Source organism: Lynx rufus, unplaced genomic scaffold, assembly GCF_022079265.1.
Source record: "Lynx rufus isolate CCGP_SWC_20201006 ecotype Redwood Valley unplaced genomic scaffold, mLynRuf1.p SCAF_3, whole genome shotgun sequence".
Taxonomy (NCBI): Eukaryota; Metazoa; Chordata; class Mammalia; order Carnivora; family Felidae; genus Lynx; species Lynx rufus.
The window spans coordinates 8635150-8659085 of NW_025814845.1; the positions used below are offsets into that span (position 1 = coordinate 8635150).

Consider the following 23936-nt stretch of genomic DNA (forward strand, 5'->3'; position numbering starts at 1 on the left):
AGCAAAGACATGAATAAAGAGGGAGAGCAAACCCAGAAATGTCTGGGGGAGAGCCTTCTAGGCAAAAGGAAGAGGTGCAGAAGCAAGGCGAAACAGCACAAGCCCCAGTAGGATTGGAAGTTTTTGTTATAGAAATGTTCAAAAAAAAAAAAAAAGGTACAACTAGAAAGAATAGTAGTTAACCCCATTTACCTAATACACATCCTTAATGATTATCAACATTTTGCTGTCTTATTTCTTCAATCTCCTCACTTTTCTTTCCCTCTAAAGTACTTTAAAGCAAATTCCAGACTTCATGTCATTTTGTGTATAAATACTTCAGTCTATATCGCTAACAAAAAAATAACATTTAAAAAACATAGCTGAAATGCTATTGTCATACTTGACAAAACTTGATTTTCATAGTTAAAAAAAGGTTTTTCTTTTTCCACGTATCCAATTTATGTATGGTGCAATTAAATTATATAATTAAAACAAGTAAAAACATATTTACAAGTTTGTGGGTTTATTTTTATTTTTATTTTTTAAGTAGACTTCATGCCCAAGGTGGGGCTCAAACCTACAACCCTGAGGTCAAGAGTTGCACGCTCTACTGACTGAACCAGGCAGGTGCTGTAAGACCAAGTTTTCTTTAGCATGAAGATGTTAAGAACAAAACAGGAAGCTGGATGAGATAAAATCAATAATTGATTTCATGCGCACACACGCGTGTGTGTGTGTGTGTGTGTGTGTGTGTTTCGCGTGTGTATGTGTGTGTGTTTCAAAGACTCAGGGTTTGGTAGGGGAAGAATAATTTTTTTCATGGATTTTTGTAATTGACCTCAGTGGGGAATAGGGCATCATCTTTTTCAACAAAATATCACCAGTAAATATCTACTCTGAAAGGATGGGATGATGAGAATCTTGTTTTGAAGACAAAAAAGAAAGTGAAAACTGACATCAGAAATTTTAAGAATAAATGGACTTTCTTTGTCCTTGCAATGACTCTTATTTTTTCCTGATTACAAAAATACAACAAGCCTATTAGAGCATATTCAGAAAAATACATAAATATAGAGAAGAATACAAAATCACTTGACCCCCAAAATGGAATTCTAAATAGTGATGAATGCCACAGTTACCAAAATAAATAAATAAATAAATAAATAAATAAATAAATAAAAAGGAAAGTGTCGAGCTGCTTAAATGGATGGTTTCAGAATAAGCAGTTTTACAGAGCTAATTTAAATACCTTCTATAATATGACATTTACAAAAACTGCTAAGGTCCAGTTTTCCACTTCCTAGTAGGATGTATTAAACATGATGCATCCACGTGGTAGAAAGTTATCTACATCTTTGGTCCTTGGATGCTTTGAATCAGTAAAGTCTGACTTGAAGGGACATTAGAAATTCCCCAAGGCATATATTTCTTTGGTCTCCATCCATGTTTGCCTTGATTCTGTTCAAATGTTACTTTTATTATGACTATCAAGCAAATATTATAGTTATTGTGGTGTTGGGACCTCACAGTTTATTTTTGTTTATTCTTTTTTAAAGTTTATTGATTTATTTTGAGAGAGCGAGTGTGTGAGCGGTGGAGAGGCAGAGAGAGAAGGAGAGAGAGAGAATCCCAAACAGGCTCCATACTGTCAGCACAGAGCCCAACACCGGGCTGGATCTCATGACCATGAGATCATGACCTGAGCCGAGATCAAGAATCTGACGCTTAAGGAACTGAGTCACCCAGGAGCCCCTCATAATTTAAATATTATAAAATTCATAATAAAATTTCCCTCCTCATTATTGCGTCTCCTGGGAGTAAGAATTTATTGATGAATGAACTTATCCAGAGCAGTGTCAAAGTTGGCAGTAACCAAATCTCCTTGGAAATTCTTCAAGAGCAAAGAAAGACTAAAAACATACAGAAACTGAGAGATGTAAAATTTCAAAGAATGTGTGAGACTTAGATCAAAGATGGTCGATCACATTTCATGTTTTAGCACTTCTAGATGCAATTTCTTCAAAAGGACTGTTGAACTGCCGGATAGGAACACATCCATTTACCACCACCAATAGCCTCCTTTGTATTTACCTGGCTAGTTGATGTCATCTTCCCTCTCAAGGGACGTCTTTTGCTTTCTTCAATATTCCTTATTCTCACGTCAGTATCTCCTCTCGATTTGTCTTTTTTTTTTTTTAGGCTTAAAGAAATAATGTGTGACCGGGAAAATCAAAATACACCTCCCTTCAATTTCCCTTCTTTCTCAGAGGCAAATACTGCTGTGTGTCTCTCTTGCATCTTTTTAGAAATGCTCTCTGGATATATAAGCATTTTTCCCATATTCTCTCCCCCGCCCCACACATTGTCCCCTCTGTGCCTCACTCTTCTGTTTTCATTTTACAGTTGTATCTTGATTATTAGTGTAGTTCTGTCTCATTCTAATGGTTACATCATATTCCAGTGTATGGATTTACCATATTTTAGATTTGTACTGATGGGCAATTGAGGTTTTTAAAAAACTTTTGTAGTATCTTACAAACAGTGCTGCAATAAATTCTTGTGTGAGATAGAATCTTGAAAGAGGAATCACTAAATTCAAGGCTATACCATTTTTAATTTTGAAAATAGCCAAATTTCTATGAGGCAAATCACCTCTTGAGGCAATAAAAGTTTCTGTTTTGCCATACCTGTACAATATAGGGCATTTTCAAACTTTCTGATTTTTTTTTATCAATCTGATAAGAATATGTTACTGCATTCTGATTTTAATTATTATTTATTTTGTGTTTTGCCCTGCAGAGTAAGCTTTGTTTTTTCCCGTTACCAATGTATTTTGGTAATCGTAATCATGTTGTTTTAGAGATTTATCCTTGTGGATATATGAGCTCCAGTTCATTTATTTCAACTCGTGTATGAGATCCTGCTGAATGACCATATCTTACATTAATTAATCTATTCCCTTATCCTCAGTTTCTGCTTGCATAAACAATGCCAGAACACAAGTCTGCTCGTGCATCTGATTTCCTCCTAAGGCATTTAGCTACAGATAGAAATACTAAGCCAGGGGGCGCCTGGGTGGCTCAGTCGGTTGAGCGTCCGACTTCGGCTCAGGTCATGATCTCTCAGCCTGTGAGTTCGAGCCCCGCGTCGGGCTGTGTGCTGGCGGCTCAGAGCCTGGAGCCTGTTTCGGATTCTGTGTCTCCCTCTCTCTCTGACCCTCCCGCGTTCATGCTCTGTCTCTCTCTGTCTCAAAAATAAATAAACGTTTAAAAAAAAAAAAAAGAAATACTAAGCCATGGCGTATGCCATCTTCCCCTTTATCGAGTGTATTAGTTTGCTAGGACTGCAGTAAGGAAGCACCGCTAGATGAGTGGCTTAAGAAATGTATTGTCTCATATTTCTGGAGCCAGAATCTGAAGTCAAGGTGTCAGAAGGGATTGTTCTTTCTGAAGGCTGTGAGGAAGAATCTGTTCCATATCTCTATCCTAGTTTCTAGAAGCCTTGGCTGTTCCTTGTCTAGTATAGGCCGTTCTCCCTGTGTCTTCACATTGTCTTTCTTCTGTGCGTGTCTCTCCCTGTGTCCAACTTGCTCCCTTTTATGAGGATCCTGGTCATATTGGACTGGGGTCCACCCCTATCATCAGCTTAACTTGAACATCTTCTAGGACCTTATTTCCAAATAAGGTCACAGTCTGAGGTCGTGGGGGGACATCTTTCGGGTGGACACAATTCATCCCATAACAGTGAGTGTACCAATTAAGATGCTTTTGGCTACAAGTAAAAGAATACTCAGATGAATGTAGTTTACTTATTTACTTATTTAAAATATTTTTTAACGTTTACTCATTTTTGAGACAGAGAGAGAGAGAGAGAGAGCGCGCGCGCGCGCACACACAAGCGGGGGAGGGGCAGCGAGAGAGGGAGACACAGAATCTGAAACAGGCTCCAGGCTCCCAGCTGTCAGCACAGAGCCCGACGTGGGGCTCGAACTCACGAACCGTGAGATCATGACCTGAGCCGAAGTCGACGCTTAACCCACTGAGCCCCCCAGGCGCCCCTGAAAGTAGTTTAAAACAAGAGGTTTTTACAGACACACATAACCAGCCAACCAGAAGTGACGTGGTCCTAGAGTCCGGTTCAGCTGCTCAGTGATGGACCAAGTCTTCTTATTCACTCTCCCATCTCCCTGGGTGGCTTCTGGTCCCAAGATGGCTGCTGCAGTTCCAGCTATTATGTCTTTCCTTATAGAGCGATGCCCAGGGACAGAGAACAGGAGGATGGCAAGAATGCCCCCATTTCAAGTCTCTTTTTATCAGAGAATAGCATCTTTCTCGGGAGACCTCTCTCAATTGCCTCTGTGCTGAATTTCATTAGCCAGAATAGAGCCACACGGCTCCCCAAACTGGAAAGGAGGCTTGTGAGCTCTTTGATATTTCGAATCAACGTGATAGGAGGCATGCTTTGCCAAGAGGGAAGAAGAGTGAGGAAAATCTGTTTGGGCTGGGAACCAGCAGTGTCTGCCATATTACATACGGCCAGACTGGTCTCCACATTTGTGGTGTCACCTGACTTTCGGAAAAGTCCTTGTTGCTCCGTCCTCACCATCGCTCGGAACAATTTTGCGCATCTTTTTGTGGCTTTAGTTTTCATTTTCCTGATGACTAACACAACTGATCATCTTTTTATGCGCTTATATTGGCCGCTCTGGTTTGTGTGTGTGTGTGTGTGTGTGTGTGTGTGTGTGTAAAGTACCTATTTTTGTATTTTGCCTGTTTGTATGTTGAATTGTCTGTCTCCTCTACACATTCAAGATCCTAATTTTTTGTTAGTTTTGCAGATTGCAAATATGTTCTCCCAATCTGTGTCTTGACTCTTGACTTTATTAGATTCCTTGTATTGCTGATGATTTTAATGTAATCATATTTATCTTTTGTGGTTGTGCCTTTTGTACCCTACTTAAGAATTTATTTTCTCAGAGGTCACAATAAAGGTCACATGTATTCCAAAAATGTTAAACATTTGCTTTTTGCAATGAACTCTTTTATCCACTTGGAATTTGTCTTCGTGTGTGGTGTAAGGTAGGGACTTAATTTCATTTTTTCCCCACAGATGGATAGTCAGTTGTGTGAGTACTATTTATCAAACAATTCATCCTTTCCTCAGGGCTTTATAATGCCACTTCTATTTGCATTTCAGACCTGTTAGCTTTGTTTCTGGGTTCTCTAATCTGTTCTATAATCTATCCCTAAACAACTACCACCTTGTTTAAATCACTAATGTCTTGATATCCAGCAGGCACTGTCTGATTTCTGTTACTAGATATTAGTTTACGTTTTTTGGAAGTCCTTATATAAACAGAATCATATCCTGTGTACTCCTTTGTGTCTGGCTTTTTCATGGCCTCCATGTGATGCTTTTGAAATTCATCCCTGTTGTATGTATTAATAGTCTGTTCCCTTTTATTTCTGAATAAAATATCCACTGTGTGTTTATACACCTGAACTTGTTTATCCATTCCTCTTTTGATGAACATTTGGCTTGTATTTCACTTTGGATGTTGTGAGTAAAGCTCCTATGAACAAAGTTTCTGTGTGGATATACAGTTTCGTTCTCTTGGGCAACTACCCAGAATTGAAATAGCAGAGCCACATGCTTTAGCTATTTAAGAAACTGCTAAACTGTCCTACAAGGTAATTGTATAGTTTTACATGTTCACCATCAGTGTACAATTATTCTAGCTGCTACACATTCTTTTTTTTAATCTTTATTTATTTTTGAGAGACAGAGACAGAGCATGAGCAGGGGAGGGGTAGAGAGAGGGGGAGACACAGAATCCGAAGCAGCTCCAGGCCCTGAGCTGTCAGCACAGAGCCTGACGTGGGGCTCGAACTCACGAACCGTGAGATCATGACCTAGGCTGAAGCTGGCCGCTTAACCGACTGAGCCACCCAGGTGCCCCTAGTTGCTACACATTCTTACTAACACTTGATATTATCAGACTTTTACACTTTTAGCCATTCTGATGCATTTGTAGTGGTATTTTTATGGTGCTTTTAAAAAAAAGTTTATTCATTTTGAGAAAGAGAGAGAGAGAGATGGTGAGCACACAACCGGGGGAGGGGCAGAGAGAGAGGGTGAGAGAGAATCCAAAGCAGCCTCTGAGCTGTTAGCACAAAGCTCAACGTGGGGCTCAATCTCATAAACTGTGAGATCACGGCCTGAGCCAAAATCAAGAGTTGGACATCTAACCAACTGAGCCACCCAGGCACCCTTATGGCACTTTGAATTTGCATTTCCCTCATGACTAATGGTGTTGAACATTGTCTCGTGGGCTTATTGAAGTATGCTTTCAAATCTCTTGCCAATCGTAAAAAAAAAAGTTGGTCTTTGTTCTTACTATTGAGTTGTCAGTTTAGGTATTCTGGATGCAAGTCCTTTGTCAGATGTGTACTGAAAGTTTTTCTTTCATTTTGTGACATGCCTTTTATTCTTCTTTAATGGAGGCTTTTAAGGAATCAAGTTGTTTTTTTTTTTTAATCTTGATAAGATCCAACTTGTTCACTTTTTCTTATATATATCTTGCCTGACTTATGATGGGGTTACATCCCAATAAACTCATCATATATTGAAAATATCATAAGTCAAACATGCATTTACTACACCTCACCTACTGAACAGCGTAGCTTAGCCTAGCCTACCTGAAGTATGCTCGGAATTCTTACATGAGCTTACAGTGGTCACAACAGAGTATCAGACTGCATACCTCTGGCCTGGGAGGAAATCAAAATGCAAAATTTGAAGTACGGTTTCTACTGAATGCATATCACTTTTGCATCAAATCATAAGTGGAACCATCGTAAGTTGGGGACTGTATAGCTTGTGCTTTAGGTCTGTCCTCAACTCCTAGTTAATTTTGTGTAGGGTATGAAGTAAGGTAGATTTCAGTTTTCTTTCGCATATGAAAATCTATTTGCTGTCGCATCATTTATCGAAAGAGCTTTCCTTTCCCCATTGAATTGCTTTGACACTTTTGCTGAAAATCAATTGATCATGCCTTAGTCTGTTTGGACAGCTATACCAGAACAGTATAAATCAGATGACTAATGAACAACAGAAATTTCTTTCTTCTTCTTCTTCTTCTTTTATTTTTTTATTTTTAAAAAAATTTTTTTCAACGTTTTTTATTTATTTTTGGGACAGAGAGAGACAGAGCATGAACGGGGGAGGGGCAGAGAGAGAGGGAGACACAGAATCGGAAACAGGCTCCAGGCTCTGAGCCATCAGCCCAGAGCCCGACGCGGGGCTCGAACTCCCGGACCGCGAGATCGTGACCTGGCTGAAGTCGGATGCTTAACCGACTGCGCCACCCAGGCGCCCCATTTCCTTTTTTTTTTAAAGTGTACTTATTTTGAGAGAGACACAGGCAGTGTGAGTTGGGGAGGAGCAGAGAGAGAGGTGGGGAGAGAGAGAGAGAATCTGCCAGTGCAGAGCCTGATGTGGGGCTTGCACTCCCAAAACTGTTAGTTCATGACCTGAGCTGAAATCAAGAGTTGGACAACTTCACTGACTGAGCCACCCAGGTGCCCCCAGAAATTGATTTCTTGCAATTCTGGAGGCTGGAAAGTCTAAGTTAAAAGGCCAGCAGTCTCAGTGTCATTGCATTTGGAATTAAAACAGCCCTTCCTTGATGATAATTCAGACAATCAGTTCTCAGTCTTCATATTCCTTGGCTAATCAAGAGCATCTGACACAGTTCATCACTTCCACCACCTTAATACACTTTCTTCACTTGGCTTCCAGAATAACCCATTCTCCTGCCTATTGTCCTACATTCCAATCTTTATTGGGTTTTTCTCCCCACCTCTTCTGTCAGATTGCCTCAGGGCTCAATCCTTGATCATCTTCTCTCCTTTGTATTTTGGTTGCTAATCTCAGGTAGTTTCATGGCTTTCTCTCTCCTGAACTTCAGGATCAGACACCCGTCTGTTTAGTCCACAGCCTCACTTGCGCATCTAATAGAGACTTCAAGCTCAGCGTGTTGGAAACAGAACTGATCAATGCCATCACCACCTAAACCTCTCCATCCCAGTTCATGGCAACTCCATCCTTCCAGTGTCCCAGGCTACGAACTTTGGAATTATTATCAACTCCTTATTTCTTTAACACCACACATCTAATCCATTAGGAAATTTAAGGCTAAAGGTAATCTATCACTTCTTACCATCTCTCCTTCTACTACCCTGGTCCACATCACCACAGCTACTTGCTCACATTACTGGTCTATCTTCCTCTTCCGGACTATACTCACTGAAGCTGTCAGAGAAATCCTTTGAAACTTAAGTAATATCATGTGCTTCCTGTGCTGTGGATCCTCTATGGCTCCACAGTTCTCCATGTGTAGAAGCTCCATTCCTGACAATGGCTCTGGGAGCCCCACCCAGTATGCCTTCCTTTCTGCCTACTGTCCACCTGGCTTTCTCTGCTCCAGCCACCAGCCGTACTGGCTTCTTTGCTGTTTCTTGAACGTATCAGGCATTTCAGGCCAGATTAATGGAATTAGTGACTTCTAAGCTTTCCTGAAGATTTTTTTAAAATATAATTTATTGTCAAGTTGGCTAATATACAGTGTATACAGTGTGCTCTTGGTTTTGGGGGTAGATTCCTATGATTCATTGCTTACATACAACACCCAGTGCTCATCTCAACAAGTGCTCTCCTCAATGCCCATCACCCATTTTCTCCATCCCCTCCTCCATCAACCTTCAGTTTGTTCTCTGTATTTAAGAGTCTCTTATGGTTTGCCTCCCTCCCTCTCTGTTTGTAACTATTTTTCCCCTTCCCTTCCCCCAGGGTCTTCTGTTAAGTTTCTCAAGTTTCACATATGAGTGAAAACATATGATATCTGTCTTTCTCTGCCTGACTTATTTCACTTAGCATAATACCCTTCAGTACCACCCACGTTGCTACAAATGGCAGGTTTTATTCTTTCTCATTGCTGAGTAGGATTCCATTGTATATATAAACCACATCTTCTTTATCCATTCATCAGTTGATAGACATTTAGGCTTTTTCCATAATTTGGCTATTGAAAGTGCTGCTATAAACATTGGGGTACATATGCCCCTATGAAACAGCACTCCTGTATCCTTTAAATAAATTTCTAGTAGTGTTATTGCTGGGTCATAGGGTAGTTCTATTTTTAATTTTTTGAGGAACCTCTACACTGTTTTCCAGAGTGGTTGCACCAGTTTGCATTCCCACCAAAAGCGCAAGAGGGTTCCCGTTTCTCCACATCTCGCTAGCATCTGTTTCTTGAATTGTTAATTTTATGACTCACTATGACTGGTGTGAGGTGGTATCTCAGTGTGGTTTTGATTTGTATTTCCCTGATGATAAGTGATGTTGAGCATCTTTTCATGTGTCTGTTGGCCATCTGGATGTCTTCTTGGGAAAAGTGTCTATTCATGTCTTCTGCCCATTTCTTCACTGGATTATTTATTTTTCAGGTGTTGAATTTGGTAAGTTCTTCATAGATTTTGGATACTAACCCTTTATCTGATATGTCATTTGCACATATGTTTTCCCATTCCGTCAGTTGCCTTTTAGTTTTGTTGATTGTTTCCTTTGCAGTGTAGAAGGTTTTTACCTTGATGAGGTCTCAATAGTTCATTTTTGCTTTTATTTCCCTTGCCTTTGGTGATGTGTTGAGCAAGAAATTGCTGCAGCTGAGGTCAAAGAGTTCTCCTCTGGGGTTTTGATGGTTTCCTGTCTCACATTTAGGTCTTTCATCCATTTTGAGTTTATTTTTGTGTATGGTGTAAGAAAGTGGTTCAACTTCATTCTGCATGCTGCTGCCCAGTTCTCCCAGCACCACTTGCTAAAGAGACTGTCTTTTTTCCATTGGATACTCTTTCCTGAAGAGTTTTTTAAGTAAGCTCTATGCCCAATGTGGGGCCTGATCTCCTGACTCCAAGATCAAGAATCCACATACTGAGCCAGCCGGGAGCCCCAAGAGTCTTCTCCTGTCTTAACACCCTACTTGCAAAATTCTGACTTCCTCAGGGAATCTTGCTGGTTGCTCTCTTCGCCCACAAGGTGGCAATCTTTGCCTTCAATTCAGGCTCCCTCAGTCTCAAATTAAAGAATTAACCACTGAGTTAACGGGCTCTCATGTTTCCTTTGGGCCAAGACAATGTTCCCTGCAGGACTTCACGGCAGGAAAAGTTATAGAATGAGTGTAACTACCCCTTGAGATCTAAGTGCTTTTAGGGATGAGGATTTTAGGCTGTGAGAGCTTTCTTGGGGGAGCAACATATTAGGTAGTTGATGTTGCTTTATTGGCGGGGACTTTGAAATAGAACCATTATTTGTGGGAAGGGTGACAGCATATCCTGAGAGGTGACAGCACCAAGTTAGGAAGTGTGAAGTAGGCTGACAACATACAGATTTGACCATGAAATGTACTTGGTTTTCACCTTGTGTAAGACTTTAACTCTCTGCCCATCCCCTGTACCCTATTGGCTTTATCCCATCACTTGGGAAACAAGTGTCTATTCTGGTCTGTACCTTTGCATGAGATCTAGGGAAAGGACAGCCCCTCTGGGGTCTTAGGTCCTCATTTCTGTTAGGAACAACTTCACCTCCTATGGGGGGCAGCATTGTTCAGAGAAAGAGTGGAGTTTGGAATGTCAGATAGGTCTGCCCCTTGCTAATTGTTCGGCTTTGGTCTTGTTGCTAAACTCTGAGCTTCAGTAGCTCTAATGATAGGAACTTCCCCACAGGGCCAGTGTGAGATTTAAATAGTATGAGTTAAGGAGTAAGCACAGTGCCTGGCACATGGGGAGCACTATGTGGTGGTCATACACTTTTCCTTCTTCCTTCGAGTGCTCCCTCCTGCCTCTGGGCTCCTGGAGACAACTGCCAGGGTAGGTCAGAAGTAGGGAGAAAGGGGGAGAAGCCAACAAGAAGGGTCGACTCATGGGGGATAGGGCAACTGAGGAACCATCTGGGGTCTGCTGGAAGGAATAGAGTGGTAGGAAGGGGGAGGACGTGCCACTGACCTTGAATCCTAAGGAGGCAGGCAGAGAAATACTGTCATGGCTAAGACACCAGCTCAGCCTGCAGACTTTCTTACTAACAAATCGAGTCTTCCAGAAGCTGCTTTTGGAGCTTCTGCCAAGCATAAACACTGATTAAGGCATGCTGGTTTTCACAGGCCCTCTGATTCTTGAATATCCTTCTCAAGATTGGAGGTTACTGTCATTGTCCCTCAGCCCAAGACCACCAGGAACACAGGGCAGTTGAACAAGATGGGCTTCATCTCTCTTTCCAAGAGTGAGCCCTAGTACGAGGGCCCCTGGGGCGGGGGAGGGTTCAGTGTGAGCATGTTAGAAAGGATTGATAGGATGGGGGCTTCTTTTATGAACTTTTGGGGGAAAGAGGCTGGCTTTGCCTGGATGCTGCCAGGGAGCACAGGGCAAGGGGGTCATTCTGTGATAGGGTCTGCCAGGCTGCAAGCATGAAGCAAAGCCAAAGCTATCATTGGTAAAGAGGGAGCAGTCACTGATATTTACTACGATACAAGGGAATTTGGTCTGTATGTGTGTGTGCATGTGTGTGTGTGTGTGTTGTGGATATTGTCTGTTGACATCACAGTCTCAGGGTCACAGAGATGTTTGATGTCAGGTGCCCTTGAATTATGTTCAACAGGAGAACACCAGGCCAACGCAATTCTCTTTCCCATCGCCAACATCTCCATATATAACCTTGTTCTCTCTGGGTCCCCAGGAGGAAGGAACTACAGCAGCTGGGCTGTGATGGCTTTACTTAATTTTGGAAGAAGGGATGATCCTGAGGGGAAGAAAGAAGGCAAGCGAGTGGGCTAATGGTCTGGTCAACTGGACCTCCAGGTAGATAGACTAACGCCATTTGCTAGAACGAAGCGGCCTATCTCGTGAATCCCCTTAACAGGACGTCCTTGGTTAAAGACGACTTAGAGAAAATAGATTCATCATCTGTGAGGCGTGATTCCCTGGAAAGTCATGTAAGCAGTGGAGCTCTCTGGGTAATAAAATGGAGATATTTCATCCTTTTAATCCTTCTCGTTGTGTAATGAACCCTACAGAACCCAAAAGGTCACTTCATGGTGTTATCCGTGATTCTGGGCCAGAAAGCATGTGTCTCATGCAGGAAGGCAGGCAGGACACCAGGGGCGATATAGGAAGTGGCATCCCTTCCTCCCTTCCTTTGACTGAGCCTCTCAATGACTTGTCTCCTTGATATGATTCATCAAGTCTGACTCTGAGTATGATCTGTGATGAGGAGTGATTTGACAACCCAGTCTTGCTTGAGGATGCAAGAAAGTCTTTAAAGTGAAGACAGTTCCACTGGAAAAAGTCTGTGGCCTTAACCCCTACTCATATATCACATCATATATCACATCACTGGGCCTTGAGTGGTGGGGCCAGGGCATCTTGCCTGATTACATGCTACTGTTTTTAACAGGATGAGGGGTAGAAAAGACACTTTGTAGCTAGCAGACGTGAGGGAGGGCGCAGAAATGATGGGTGGTGATGGAGTAGAGATCCTCTTCTGTCTCTGCTGGATACAGGAATTCCTAAGGTGGTATGTTTTCTTTAAACCCAAGTCCTAAGCTTCCCAAGATTCTCAAGTGTTTGGTCTAATTGCTCAAGCTACTCTAAAAGAAAATAAAAGTTTTGTTATGATCGCTATTGTAATATATGTTTATTGTAGGAAAAGTCAAAGTATAAGGATGGGACGATTACAAGGCAACCTTATACTCCTCACAACCAGGTATAAGTATTTTAAAACATGGTTTGAGGGGCACCTGGGTGGCTCAGTTGATTGAGCGTCTGACTCTTGACTTCTGCTCATGTCATGATCTCACGGTTTGTGGGTCTGAGCCCTTCATCCGGCTCTGTGCTGACAGCGCGGACGGAGCCTGCTTGGGATTTCTGTCTCCCTCTCTCTCTGTCCCTCCCCCGCTTGCTCTCTATTTCTCTCTATCAAAAAACAAACAAGCAAACAAACAAACATGGTTTGATTGCCGTGGTTTCTTTTTCTTTCAGTTTTAAAAAATTGGTTGTGATTTTGCTATATCTTCATTTAAAAAAATTGAACTCCCCTTCCCCCCTTTTTGGCTGGCTTGGATAATCCATTGTTAAATTTTTTCTTTTAATGTTTATTTATTTCTGAGACAGAGAGGGACAGAGCCTGAGAGGGGGAGTGGCAGAGAGAGAGGGAGACACAGAATCCGAAGCAGGCTCCAGGCTCTGAGCTGTCAGCACAGAGCCCGACGCAGGGCTCGACCTCGCAAACTGTGAGATCATGACCTGAGCCGAAGTCGGTCGCTCAACTGACTGAGCCACCCAGGCACCCCTTGGATAACCCATTTTTATTGTAAACCAACAATACGGAAAAATATGAGGTGAAAGTGGAAATTTGCCTTTATTTTTCTTCCAAGAGACAACCCCAATTACCAGTTTGGTGTGCATCTTTTTCCTGTTTTCTAGAAGGTGAGGTCTCCTTTCATCACTTACCATAAAATAAACATCCCCCAAGTGATTCCAAGCTCTGTATAAATACGTTGTTCAAAGGCTGCTTTCTTTTCCACTGAACAGAGACACCTTTTGACACCATTCCCTTCTGTTGGCTACACATCTCTAATCTCTGGAACCCATCAAAGGCAGCGAAGCCAGAAAGGGGGCACATAGAAACCCCGGGCGGTTACAAATATAGATAGATTTTGCATGCCACAACAACAGGGGAGCCCACAAAGAAAAATCATTTTCAAAAAGAAGACTGCTTAACATTCAATCAAGGAGTTTTTGTTTTTGTTGTGTGGTTTTAAATCCCGTGCCTATCCTCTGTAGTAGAGAATTAGAAAATGCTCCACTATTTATTGTGTTTTCAAGTTTTAGTGCCTTGGGCAAAAGTCACCGGTGCTTTGATTGTAATTAGTTCTGGTCTTTCTCTGCCCTCAACCATCATCTGAGTGCCTTGAGGATAGCTCTGTGCCTGGTGGGAGGCTCTCGGTAGGACCCCGGGAAGTATTTGTGGAAGGAAAGAGTGGGTGATGAAGCAGCCCAAGTGTCCACGGTGGGTAAACGGATACCCAGAATGAGGTGTAAGCCTACAGTGGAATGTTGTTGAGCCTTTGAAAGGGCAGGGGATTCTGACACCTGCTACAACACGGGTAAGCCGTGAGGACATTGCGCTAAGTGAAATCAGCCAGTGATGGAAAGACAGGTACCCACAGTAGTCAAATCCACTGAGATAGAAAGTGGCAGTGCAGTTCCCCTGGGAGGAAGGGGGAAGGGGAAGCTTCTGAAAAATTCTCAGTTCTACTCTTTCCACCTTTGCCATTCTGACTTGGTTGGCCTGGAGTCGGTCTTTTCCGAAGCTCTCGGGTGATGGTCAAGTGTGGCCAGAGCTGAGAGCCACAGGACCCGATGACTTCCCACAGTCTGATCCGGGCACAGACAGCTCTTGGGAATAGCCCTGGGGCTCACGGTCTCTATCCCAGGCAGCAGGTCTGCCTGGAAGCAGCACCATTTTGGAATGGAGAGCCATTTTTAATGCAACAACAACAACAACAACAACAACAAAACAACTTCCAGAAATGGCTCTTATTCCTTCCCTGCTGCTTCTTCAATTTTTTTATGTTGTTTTTATCTTATATTTGAGAGAGAGAGATGGACAGAATGTCAGCAGGGGAGGGGCAGAGAGACGGAGACAGAACCTGAAGCCACCTCCAGGCTTCAAGCTGTGAGCGCGGAGCCCGACGTGGGGCTCGAGCCCATGAGCAGTGAGATCGTGACCTGAGGTGAAGTCAGCCGCTCAACGGACTGAGCCACCCAGGGGCCCCCCATGCCGCCTCTTCAGTCGGAGGCGCACCTCCATCTCTGTTGGACACAGACGTTCCTGAGGCCACCTGTTTCTTATAACCGGCCAATTTACTCGGAGCAGCTTGGCTTGGCTATCATTTGATCTGATGGAACGGTGCTCTACCCAGGGGAACAAACATGAACACGGGGGATTCTTGCAAAGAAGCCACACTAATGAACTTGAGGCTCCTTTCTGCATTGACATCTATAAATGAGTACTGCAGACACCTCCCTACAGTGCCATCCCAATGCCTTTTTAATTCTATATATGTATTTATGCCGATCAAAATGGTGACTGGCACATCCAGGGTGCAATGTTTACTTTTGAGTTTAAGGATAAAAAGAAACTTCAGGGGCTCCTGGGGGGCTCAGTCACTTAAGCATCTGACTCTTGATTTCAGCTCAGGTCATGATCTCAAGGTCGTGAGATCGAGCCCCACGTTGGGATCCGTGCTGAGACTCGGACCCTGCTTGGGATTTTCTCCCTCCCTCTCGCTCTGTGCCTCCCTGCGCTTGTGTTCTCTCTATCTCTCAAAATAAAGAAATAATACATTAAAAAAAAAGCAGCTTCATAAAGCTTGACCCCAGACTTCTGATTGCTCCTCCTCATTTTCTCTCAGTTGTGGACACAAGGAGGCTGTGGTCTCTGAGACAGAGAAAGGGAAGGCAGTTAAATCATAAACTCTTCTCACGTCTGTTTCAGCTTATGTTCTAGAACTCTGCTCCTTCTAGACAAGGAGCTCCGTTAAATTATTATCAACCTGGGGATCCTTGAGCCCAGAAGGTAGTGTCTCCTGAGCTGGGGGTCTACATACCTAAGAAACATAAAAATAATTTTAGAGGTTCGTGAGTTCTCCCGGAGGCTCCATCAAGTCTTTGGTGATTACATAACATGTTCATAAAAACATCTGGTAAACAGTGGGTTCTTGGTGCACGTTCATTTCTCTTTCCTGCCAGATTTTTTTTTTTTTTTTGTAGTGGAAAGTTCTCTTGCTCTTCATCTCAGGGAGACATCTCTCCCCCTCCAGCCTTTGTCTGCCTCAAGTTCTGCAGATGTTGGTAGAAGAATTGTATGAGGGAGTTGGAGTCCGGAACAGGACATTTTTGAGAAGGCCGCTGAATTAAATTAATGGAAGTAAAACATGATCCCCCAAAGTGACATAGCCAGCAAACACTTTTTCTCTAAACTTGCCATGATGGTGCCCCATACATTTTGATTGACATCGAAGTACATAATGCGATAACCTGTTTTCTTTGAAATGTGCAGTGTATGGAGAAAGCCAGATGGATAATGGTTTCCTGGCCCAGCTTTGGAAGGCAAGCCATGAGGCAGTTGAAATGTCCTGCGCAGACTGGGGAGTAGAGGGATCTCGGCTTGAAAGAGCCCTCCATGAAGCCTGCAGGTGTTGTGTGTGAGCTCATCGAATTCTCTCGAAGATCCCATGAGTGAAGTGATATTACCTCCCTTTCACAGATGGGGAAACTGAGGCTGGAGCGCTTTTCTAGCCTGCCTTCCAAGGCAATGCTGTAGTAGAGTGGTGGGAGCCTGACCTTCAGGGTCACACAGACTTGGGACCTGTCCCGGCTTTCCCACTCACTCATCCTGTGACCTCTGACCGGTTCTATAACTTTGCAGCCTTCAAGTTTCCTCATCAGTAAAATGGGACAACGGTAGGATCTCCCTGTGACCAAGGCCCTTTCTTCTCTAGAATCGAAATAGTGATTTTAGATCTGCAATGGCCATCAAGGTGAAAGATTGCGCTTCTCACCTTCCTTTGCAGCTAGGTGTGGCCTGTGATAACATCTTAGCAAATGAGATGACAGCAAATAGAACATCTTCTAAGAGCCTGTCCTTAAGAAGCAGCCCACATGCCCACTGCTGCTGCTGCTTTCCCCTCCTCTTCCTTCTTTCTCTTCCTCTTTCTTTTCCTTAATCTTTCCTGTTGGCTGGAATGTGGTCATGATGGCTGGAACTGAAGTAGTCATTTTGGACTGAGCAGATGGGTCTCTGATATGTGCAATGTCATAGAAATCCCAGATACTGGCCTTGAGCTTGAGATATGAGCAAGAAATAAAATTCTCTGTTACGTCCCTGCAATTTTAGGTCTTACTAAGTTGAATCAAATACTGATACATTTGCTCAGAGAAATGATAGATTAGATGAGATATGTATGTGCAATATATATATTAAGCCCCCAATAAATGCTACCTTTTGTTGTTATTGTTTATTACTACTACTATGAAATTATTATTATTATTGCCTCAGCCCACCCAGCTACTGGATGATTGATCTGGAATTCTGTCCTGTGGCTTTTGCATATCAAAGCCATTACATTTTACAGATCTACCACGAGTGGAAGATCAAGGAGACAATCATATTGCCTGCGGACAAGGGGATGGGCAGTACTGTTACCCTCTGGGTTGGGTTTGCATCCTAATCTGACCCCAAGGGGCCGGGTGTTCTCACCACCCCAGGTGCAGGACCTACTAACTCTGTGTGCCCTTCCGGGCCCTGTGAGGATGAGCCCCATTCCTAAACTGGCCCAGGAGTTATATGGGCCACGCCTGCCTCTATGGGCTGCAGATGACTGCTCACACCCAGCAAGGTCTGAGCAAGGGGCCCGAAAAGAAAGACAGGAAATATTATTGCTGATGTTGAGGGAACCTTTATTCTGTACTGGGCAGTGTGCTGAAAGGATTTACCATGTGTTTTATTTAGGCCCCCAAAGGTTGGGGTTTATCCCGATCGTGATACCTGAGTGCTCCCAGGGGGGACCCACGTCTTTGTCCCGAGGAAATGATGGGTTTCTGTGCACCTGCTAACAGGAACACAAGGGATTCCAGCTGCTGTCTTCTTAGCCCCTCTCTGTGCCCCCATCCCTCCTCCCTCCGCTCTTCCCCACCCACCTGCCTCCTCATGGTTGGGGGCTGTCTGGAGGGGACGAGGAGTCCGAATTTTATTTCAGAGACTTCTATCTTTAGGGCCAGCTCAGAATTTTCTAGTGGTGGCTCAAAAAAAAAAAAAAATCAGATGAGACCACTCTCATGCTTAAAACGATCCAATGGCTTGCCAGTAATTAGAGTAAAATTTGAAATCATTTCTTTGGTCCAAAAGACCTAAGTGATCTACCGCCTGATTATTTTTCTGACCTGATTTCTTACCACTCTTTTCCTTATTCCTTTCCGTGGCAGCTATGCTGTGTGCTTCAGGGCCTTTGTCCTTGTAGTAGCCTCTGTCTGGAATGTTCTCCTTCTCATCATTCAGTCTTAGCTTAAATGATCTCTCAGGGACACCTGTCCTGACCAGCCTCCCTAACCTGGTGATTGTATTCTGCTGTCGCCCCCCGCCCCCTTGATTTTCTGAATACTTGGAATAATCCGTACTGATTTTGTTAACTTATTTGCTTGTTTGATTACTGTCTGTGTCTCTAACGGGAGAAGCAGCTCTGGGAGAGGCAGGGACGTTGCAGGGTGGGGAGGATAACGGTCATCTCTTAAAAAATGCTGTCCGGATGTGCGTGAAGTTCTAGGCATGCAGCCCGTGCTTCGTAGATGACACGCGCCCAGGTAATTATGTTCAAAATCTAACCTTTCATGTTTTGTTTTGTTTTCCGTGTTTTGTCTCACAGACATAAAGATTGCCAAAAGATAGGGAAGGCATTCACAAATGCGTTTCTTTCTAAGGATCCTTGCGGCAGCACGGAACAGGACTATCAGCCATTGATGGAACTGACGAACCAAACTGTACCTTGTGACAAGGTAACGGGATAGAGTTATTGATTTTTTTCAAAGTTTATTTATTTATTTATTTATTTATTTATTTATTTATTTATTTAGAGAACCAGCAGGGGAGGGGCAGAGGGGGGGCGGACAGAGGATCTGAGGTGGGCTCTGTGCTGACAGCCCCTGATGTGGGGCCCAGACTCATGAACTGTGAGATCATGAGTCAAAGTCAGATGCTTAACTGACTGAGCCACCCAGGCACCCCGAATTATTGATTTTTAAAACTGAGGATAAAAAAGGGTGCCTGGGTGGCTCAGTCAGTTAAACATCCAACTCTCGATCTCAGCTCAGGTCGTGATCTCAGGGTTCATGAGATTGAGCCCCGCATCAGGCTCTGTGCTGTCAGCTTGGGATTCTCTCACTTCCTCTCTCTCTCTGCTCCTTACTTGTGCATGCACTCTTTCTCTCAAAATAAATAAACTGAAAACAAAACAAAACAAAACAAAAAACAAAACAAAACAGAAAACAGGGGGCGCCTGGGTGGCTCAGTTGGTTAAGCGTCCAACTTCGGCTCAGGTCACGATCTCGCGGTTTGTGAGTTCGAGCCCTGCGTCGGGCTCTGTGCTGACAGCTTGCTCAGAGCCTGGAGCCTGCTCCGGATTCTGTCTCCCTTTCTCTCTGCCTCTGCCCTGCTCACATTCTGTCTCTGTCTCTCTCAAAAATAAATAAACATTAAAAAAAACCCCAACAAAACAAAACAGGATAAAAGCCAAAGGAAGAGACTACAGGACCAAATTTTGGCCAGGATGAGGGAGGAGAAAAATCTGGAGGTTAGGGTGTATGCGTGGTTGGCCGAGATGGCGTCTGTGGAGATTTTGTGGCACCTGGATATCATCTGGATTTGGGACATCTGAGGAAGAAAATTAAGAGAGAACCAGGGACAGGGAAGGAGGAAGGAGACGTGACCAAAAATCAGGCAAAGCAAACCTATGGGAAACCCAACCAACCCAAACAAAAAGGACCCAACTTTATATAACTGTGAAATTCTCCCTTGACCTCTGACAATGATGATGATAATTCATAGCCACCCTGCAGAATAAACAAGTCAAGAGTCAACAACCCCATTTTACCGGTGAGAACACTGAGACTTGGTGAGGTTAGGCGGTCAGTGACTGCTCCCGTTTGGTGGCCTTGAAAGTGACCAGTTGAAATGTTGGTAGCCTGGGATTTGGAGCCAGAGGGGCCTGGGGTTTATACATAGACTGTACTGGAACAAGTGCGGAATGGCGTACATCTTTCCTCAAGTCAGCATTTAAGGTGAAAATTCAGTGCACCCCAAATCATCTTTGTGTAGCCTCCGAGCCAGGCACCTATTATAGCCTCTCATCCGCTCGGTGGAGAGCTAGGGTTATTCCAGAGAACCGGCCAGGTGCACCGACACGGGGCCCCGTACAGAAGAGCTGCTTGGCAAATAACCCCAAGGATCCCTAACTCGGCAACAGACCCGGGACTAAGCACTTTTTATTTGCAATTGTCTCATTTCATCTCACATCTCGGGTTCCTTACAGTCACTATCGATACCATTTTACAGATGGGGAAAGTGAGGCTTAGTGATGCTCTGGCTTCCCAGGGTCAGGCAGCTGTAAGTAGTGATGCTGGTTTCACAGGGCACGTGCCTCTGGGGCCCACGCTTCAAACCATGCCCTCCACGCCCTCCTATCCGGAAGGAGTAGAGGGGCACCCGGGTGGCTCAGTAGGTTGAGCCTCGGACTCTGGATTTTGGCTCAGGTCATGATCGCATGATCCATGAGATAGAGCCCGAGTTGGGTTCTGTGCTGACAGTGTGGAGTCTGCTTGTGATTCTCTCTCTCCTTCTCTCTCTCTCTGCCCCTCACCCCCTCACAAAATAAAGAGATAAACTTAAAAAAAAAAAGAAGGTGCCATTTGCAACTATGTGGATGGAACTGGAGGGTGTGATGCTAAGTGAAATTAGTCAGAGAAAGACAAATATCATAGCACTTCACTCATATGAGGACTTCAAGATACGAAACAGATGAACATAAGGGAAGGGAAGCAAAAAGAATAGAGAAACAAGGAGGGAGACAAAAGCATTAAGATTCTTAAATATGGAGAACAAATAGAGTGTTAATGGAGGGGTTGTGGGAGGGGGGAGGCGCTAAATGTGTTAAGGGCATTAAGGAATCTACTCCTGAAATCATTGTTGCACTGTATGCTAACTAACTCGGATGTAAATTAAAAAAAAATAAGTAAAAATTAAAAAAATTAATTTAAAACTAAAAAAAAAAAAAGGGGAATAGATCCATGGGCTGAAGATTGTTCTGGTATTTGACCTTTACAAGGGACCCTAAAAAAATTTACCGTATTTGTTCTTTCCTTTCTCTCCTTTTTCTTTGTGGGAATAGGAAAGATTTGGGGAAGGAAACAGGGTCCTGGAGCCCTTTAAGAACCCAAGAGCACTTCTCCCAGAAAATAGCACGTAGACACAATTGTTTTGCAGATGACTTTAGGAATTTCCTAATGTCTCCTCCAGATGTGCTCTAGTTCTGTGTTTATTGTAAGATTCTCATCCGTGGCTTTCAGACTTTTTTTCACTGCCACCAAAAATAATAATGTGACCTAGAAAACGCACACACGCACACACACACACACACAGCCTCCATCCATGGACACAGAACACAGTGATGCACTCAGCAACGCTCACTTTTACTCTAGGGGTTTTACTCTGGTCTTTTCTATTTTTCTCTCATTTAAGAAGATGTGGGTTTTGTTTTTGTTTTTGCTTTTTGACTCACTGAATTGCTCTCCATAACAGGTTGTGTTTTTCTTTCCTAGACCCTCCTTTGGAGCAAAACAAATGAGCTGGTGCACGAATACGCATGGGTCCAGCGGGAGTTGTTCACCCTGGAGAACACACTGCTGGGCTACATGGCGGACGGCCTCAGGTGGTGTGGAGACCCAGGCTCTCCTGGTGAGGGTCTGGGCTGTTTGGCATTGCAGGGAGTGCAGGGCGAAGGAGCCCTGGGCTCTGCCAGGGGCATCGGTGTGGTGGGAGGAGCCACAGGTACCTGCCCTGATGCCATCTACACACTTAGCGATCATTCAGGTTCCCGTAAAATAGCGTTCCTTAGATCAACTCAGCGTTCTAGAAAAAAACTGATTTGCGAGGTTGGGCCCGTCTGTGCTCCCTGATCTGCCCACTCTGAGAGCAGGGGTAGCCTGCTTCTGAACTGGACGTGTTTGCTCTCTGTGAGGGCATTATTCGGGACTAGAGAATAGCAGAGCAGGCTGAGGCCCGAGAGGGAGCCAGGCCACAGCCCTTGTTCCACGGAATGGCCACGGCAGCAGGTGGACGGGCTCCTCTGCGTCTCAGGCCAGTGCATGGCTCCGCTGTCATTGTTCAGAGGTCGCCTTATCTTGCCCAGAAAGACCCAGAATGCCTCACTGTGGGAGGTGCTTTCTATCCAGAAAACTCTATCGAGCCCGTTTTCACTTCTTTGTGTTTTTCTTTCTCTTTTTATTTATACGGTGGATATTTTTACTTTATGTTGTTTTATTCTTTTTTTTAATGTTTATTTATTTTTGGGAGAGAGAGGGAAGGAGAGAGAGACACAGAGGGCGAGCAGGGGAGGGGCAGAGAGAGAGAGGGAGACACAGGATCCGAAGCAGGCTCCGGGCTCCGAGCTGACAGCACAGAGCCCGACGTGAACTCACAGACCGGAGCACAAGATCATGACCTGAGCCAAGTTCGACCCTTACCTGACTGAGCCACCCAGATGCCCCATTTATATTATTTTGTTCTTATTTTTATTGCTTTTGACTGTTTTAAAAAAACTTATTATGGTAGCTTCTTCTTCCCAGGTTTACATTATTTCCAATTATAAAAAGGCTGCATGCTTATTTGCCAAGTACAGAAGTGTTTAAAAAGAGTGAAGGTCACCTTGTGCCTTCTCCAGTCCTCCATTTCCATGTTATTTCCCGAAGGGGACTGTCGTCAACAGTTCGGTAAGAATCCTTCCACACGTGGCCCCGTGCTCACATAAACACATGTGTTAAAACGTACGCATACACAATCTGCAACTTTGCTTTATTCGTTTAGAATTAGTAGATAGAAATTACAGCCATATTTTTTCAAAAGCCCTCATGTATCTCCTCTGGGGATGGTACCATAATTTATTTAACCCAATCTCCAGTTGATGGACATTTAGGTTGTTTTTAGATGTTGTTGCTTAGCGACTGTTGCTTCTGTGCACAACAGACACTCACATGCTTACACACACCCACACTGGCACACACCCAGGGCTCACGTACAGCTGCGTGCTTGTGGAAGCACTTTGGAAAGATACGTTTCTACAAATGAGATTTCGGTGCTGAATACACTGTGGTAGAAACAGATACATTTGTCATTCAAAAGGAGGTCACCATTTATACTCTCATCAGAATCTGTGACATTACTTATTCACCCATACCCTTGCCAATACTGGATGTTCGCACTTATGAAAATGCTCTTGCCAATTTGATAAAGAAATAATACCTCGGCTTATTTTTCACTTCTTTGGTTGCAAGGCCAATCGTGTTTATATATTTCATGGTAGATATTTCTATTTCTTTTATAAACTGGCTGTTCATATATCTTGATGATTTTTATTGGATGCCTGTTCATATATCTTGACTATTCTTGTTGGTTCTATATAAATTAATAGTAGTAGCTAGTACTTATTGGGTACTTACAAAATCCCAGCCTTTGTGCTACATGCTATGTGAGTATCCACTCAGTGAGTCCTTCCTTACAGCCCCAGGAGGTCCCGTGATGATCCTATTTTACAGATGAGAAGCTTGAGGCTGAGGGCTGTTATATGATTTTCCCGTTAGTAAGTGCTCCCTGAGCACTAATTCCCTGAGTTAGTAAGTGGCAGGGCTGGGAGCGAACCCAGGTTTCCTGGCTGGAGCCCTTGTGTCTTAACTGTGTGTCATCTCACCTCTTCTCTGGCATACTGGTGGAAAGCCTATTTTTGCCAGTTTGTATTTTTCTTTTAATGCTGTTTGTATTCTGTCTTCTGCTGTGCAGAAAGGCAGTGAATCTGCCGACCCTTTCCCTATTTGGCGGCTGGGCTTCAAGTCAAGGTTAGATTTTCTTCTGTCTAGATTGGGGAATCTTCCATATTTTTTATGTAGTATCTTTATTTTTGTAATTTTAAAATCAGTCTTTAATCCAGAGTCTTTCCACCCAGAAATATGGCAAATTCTGCTTTTTTAATGTACTTAATTTAATTTCTCTTACTTTGTTGTAAAACTTCCTTCCTTTCT

General features: G+C 43.6%; 1 protein-coding gene across 1 annotated transcript in view; it reads left to right on the top strand.

Moving 5' to 3' along the window:
• Nucleotides 1–23936, top strand: part of CD38 (CD38 molecule) — a 56143-nt gene that overhangs the window by 20075 nt on the left and 12132 nt on the right. The window contains exons 2-3 of the mRNA XM_047090768.1: nucleotides 18518–18647; nucleotides 21465–21600. Of these exons, the coding sequence (XP_046946724.1) occupies nucleotides 18518–18647; nucleotides 21465–21600 (266 nt within the window). The remainder of the gene's footprint in view (nucleotides 1–18517; nucleotides 18648–21464; nucleotides 21601–23936) is intronic.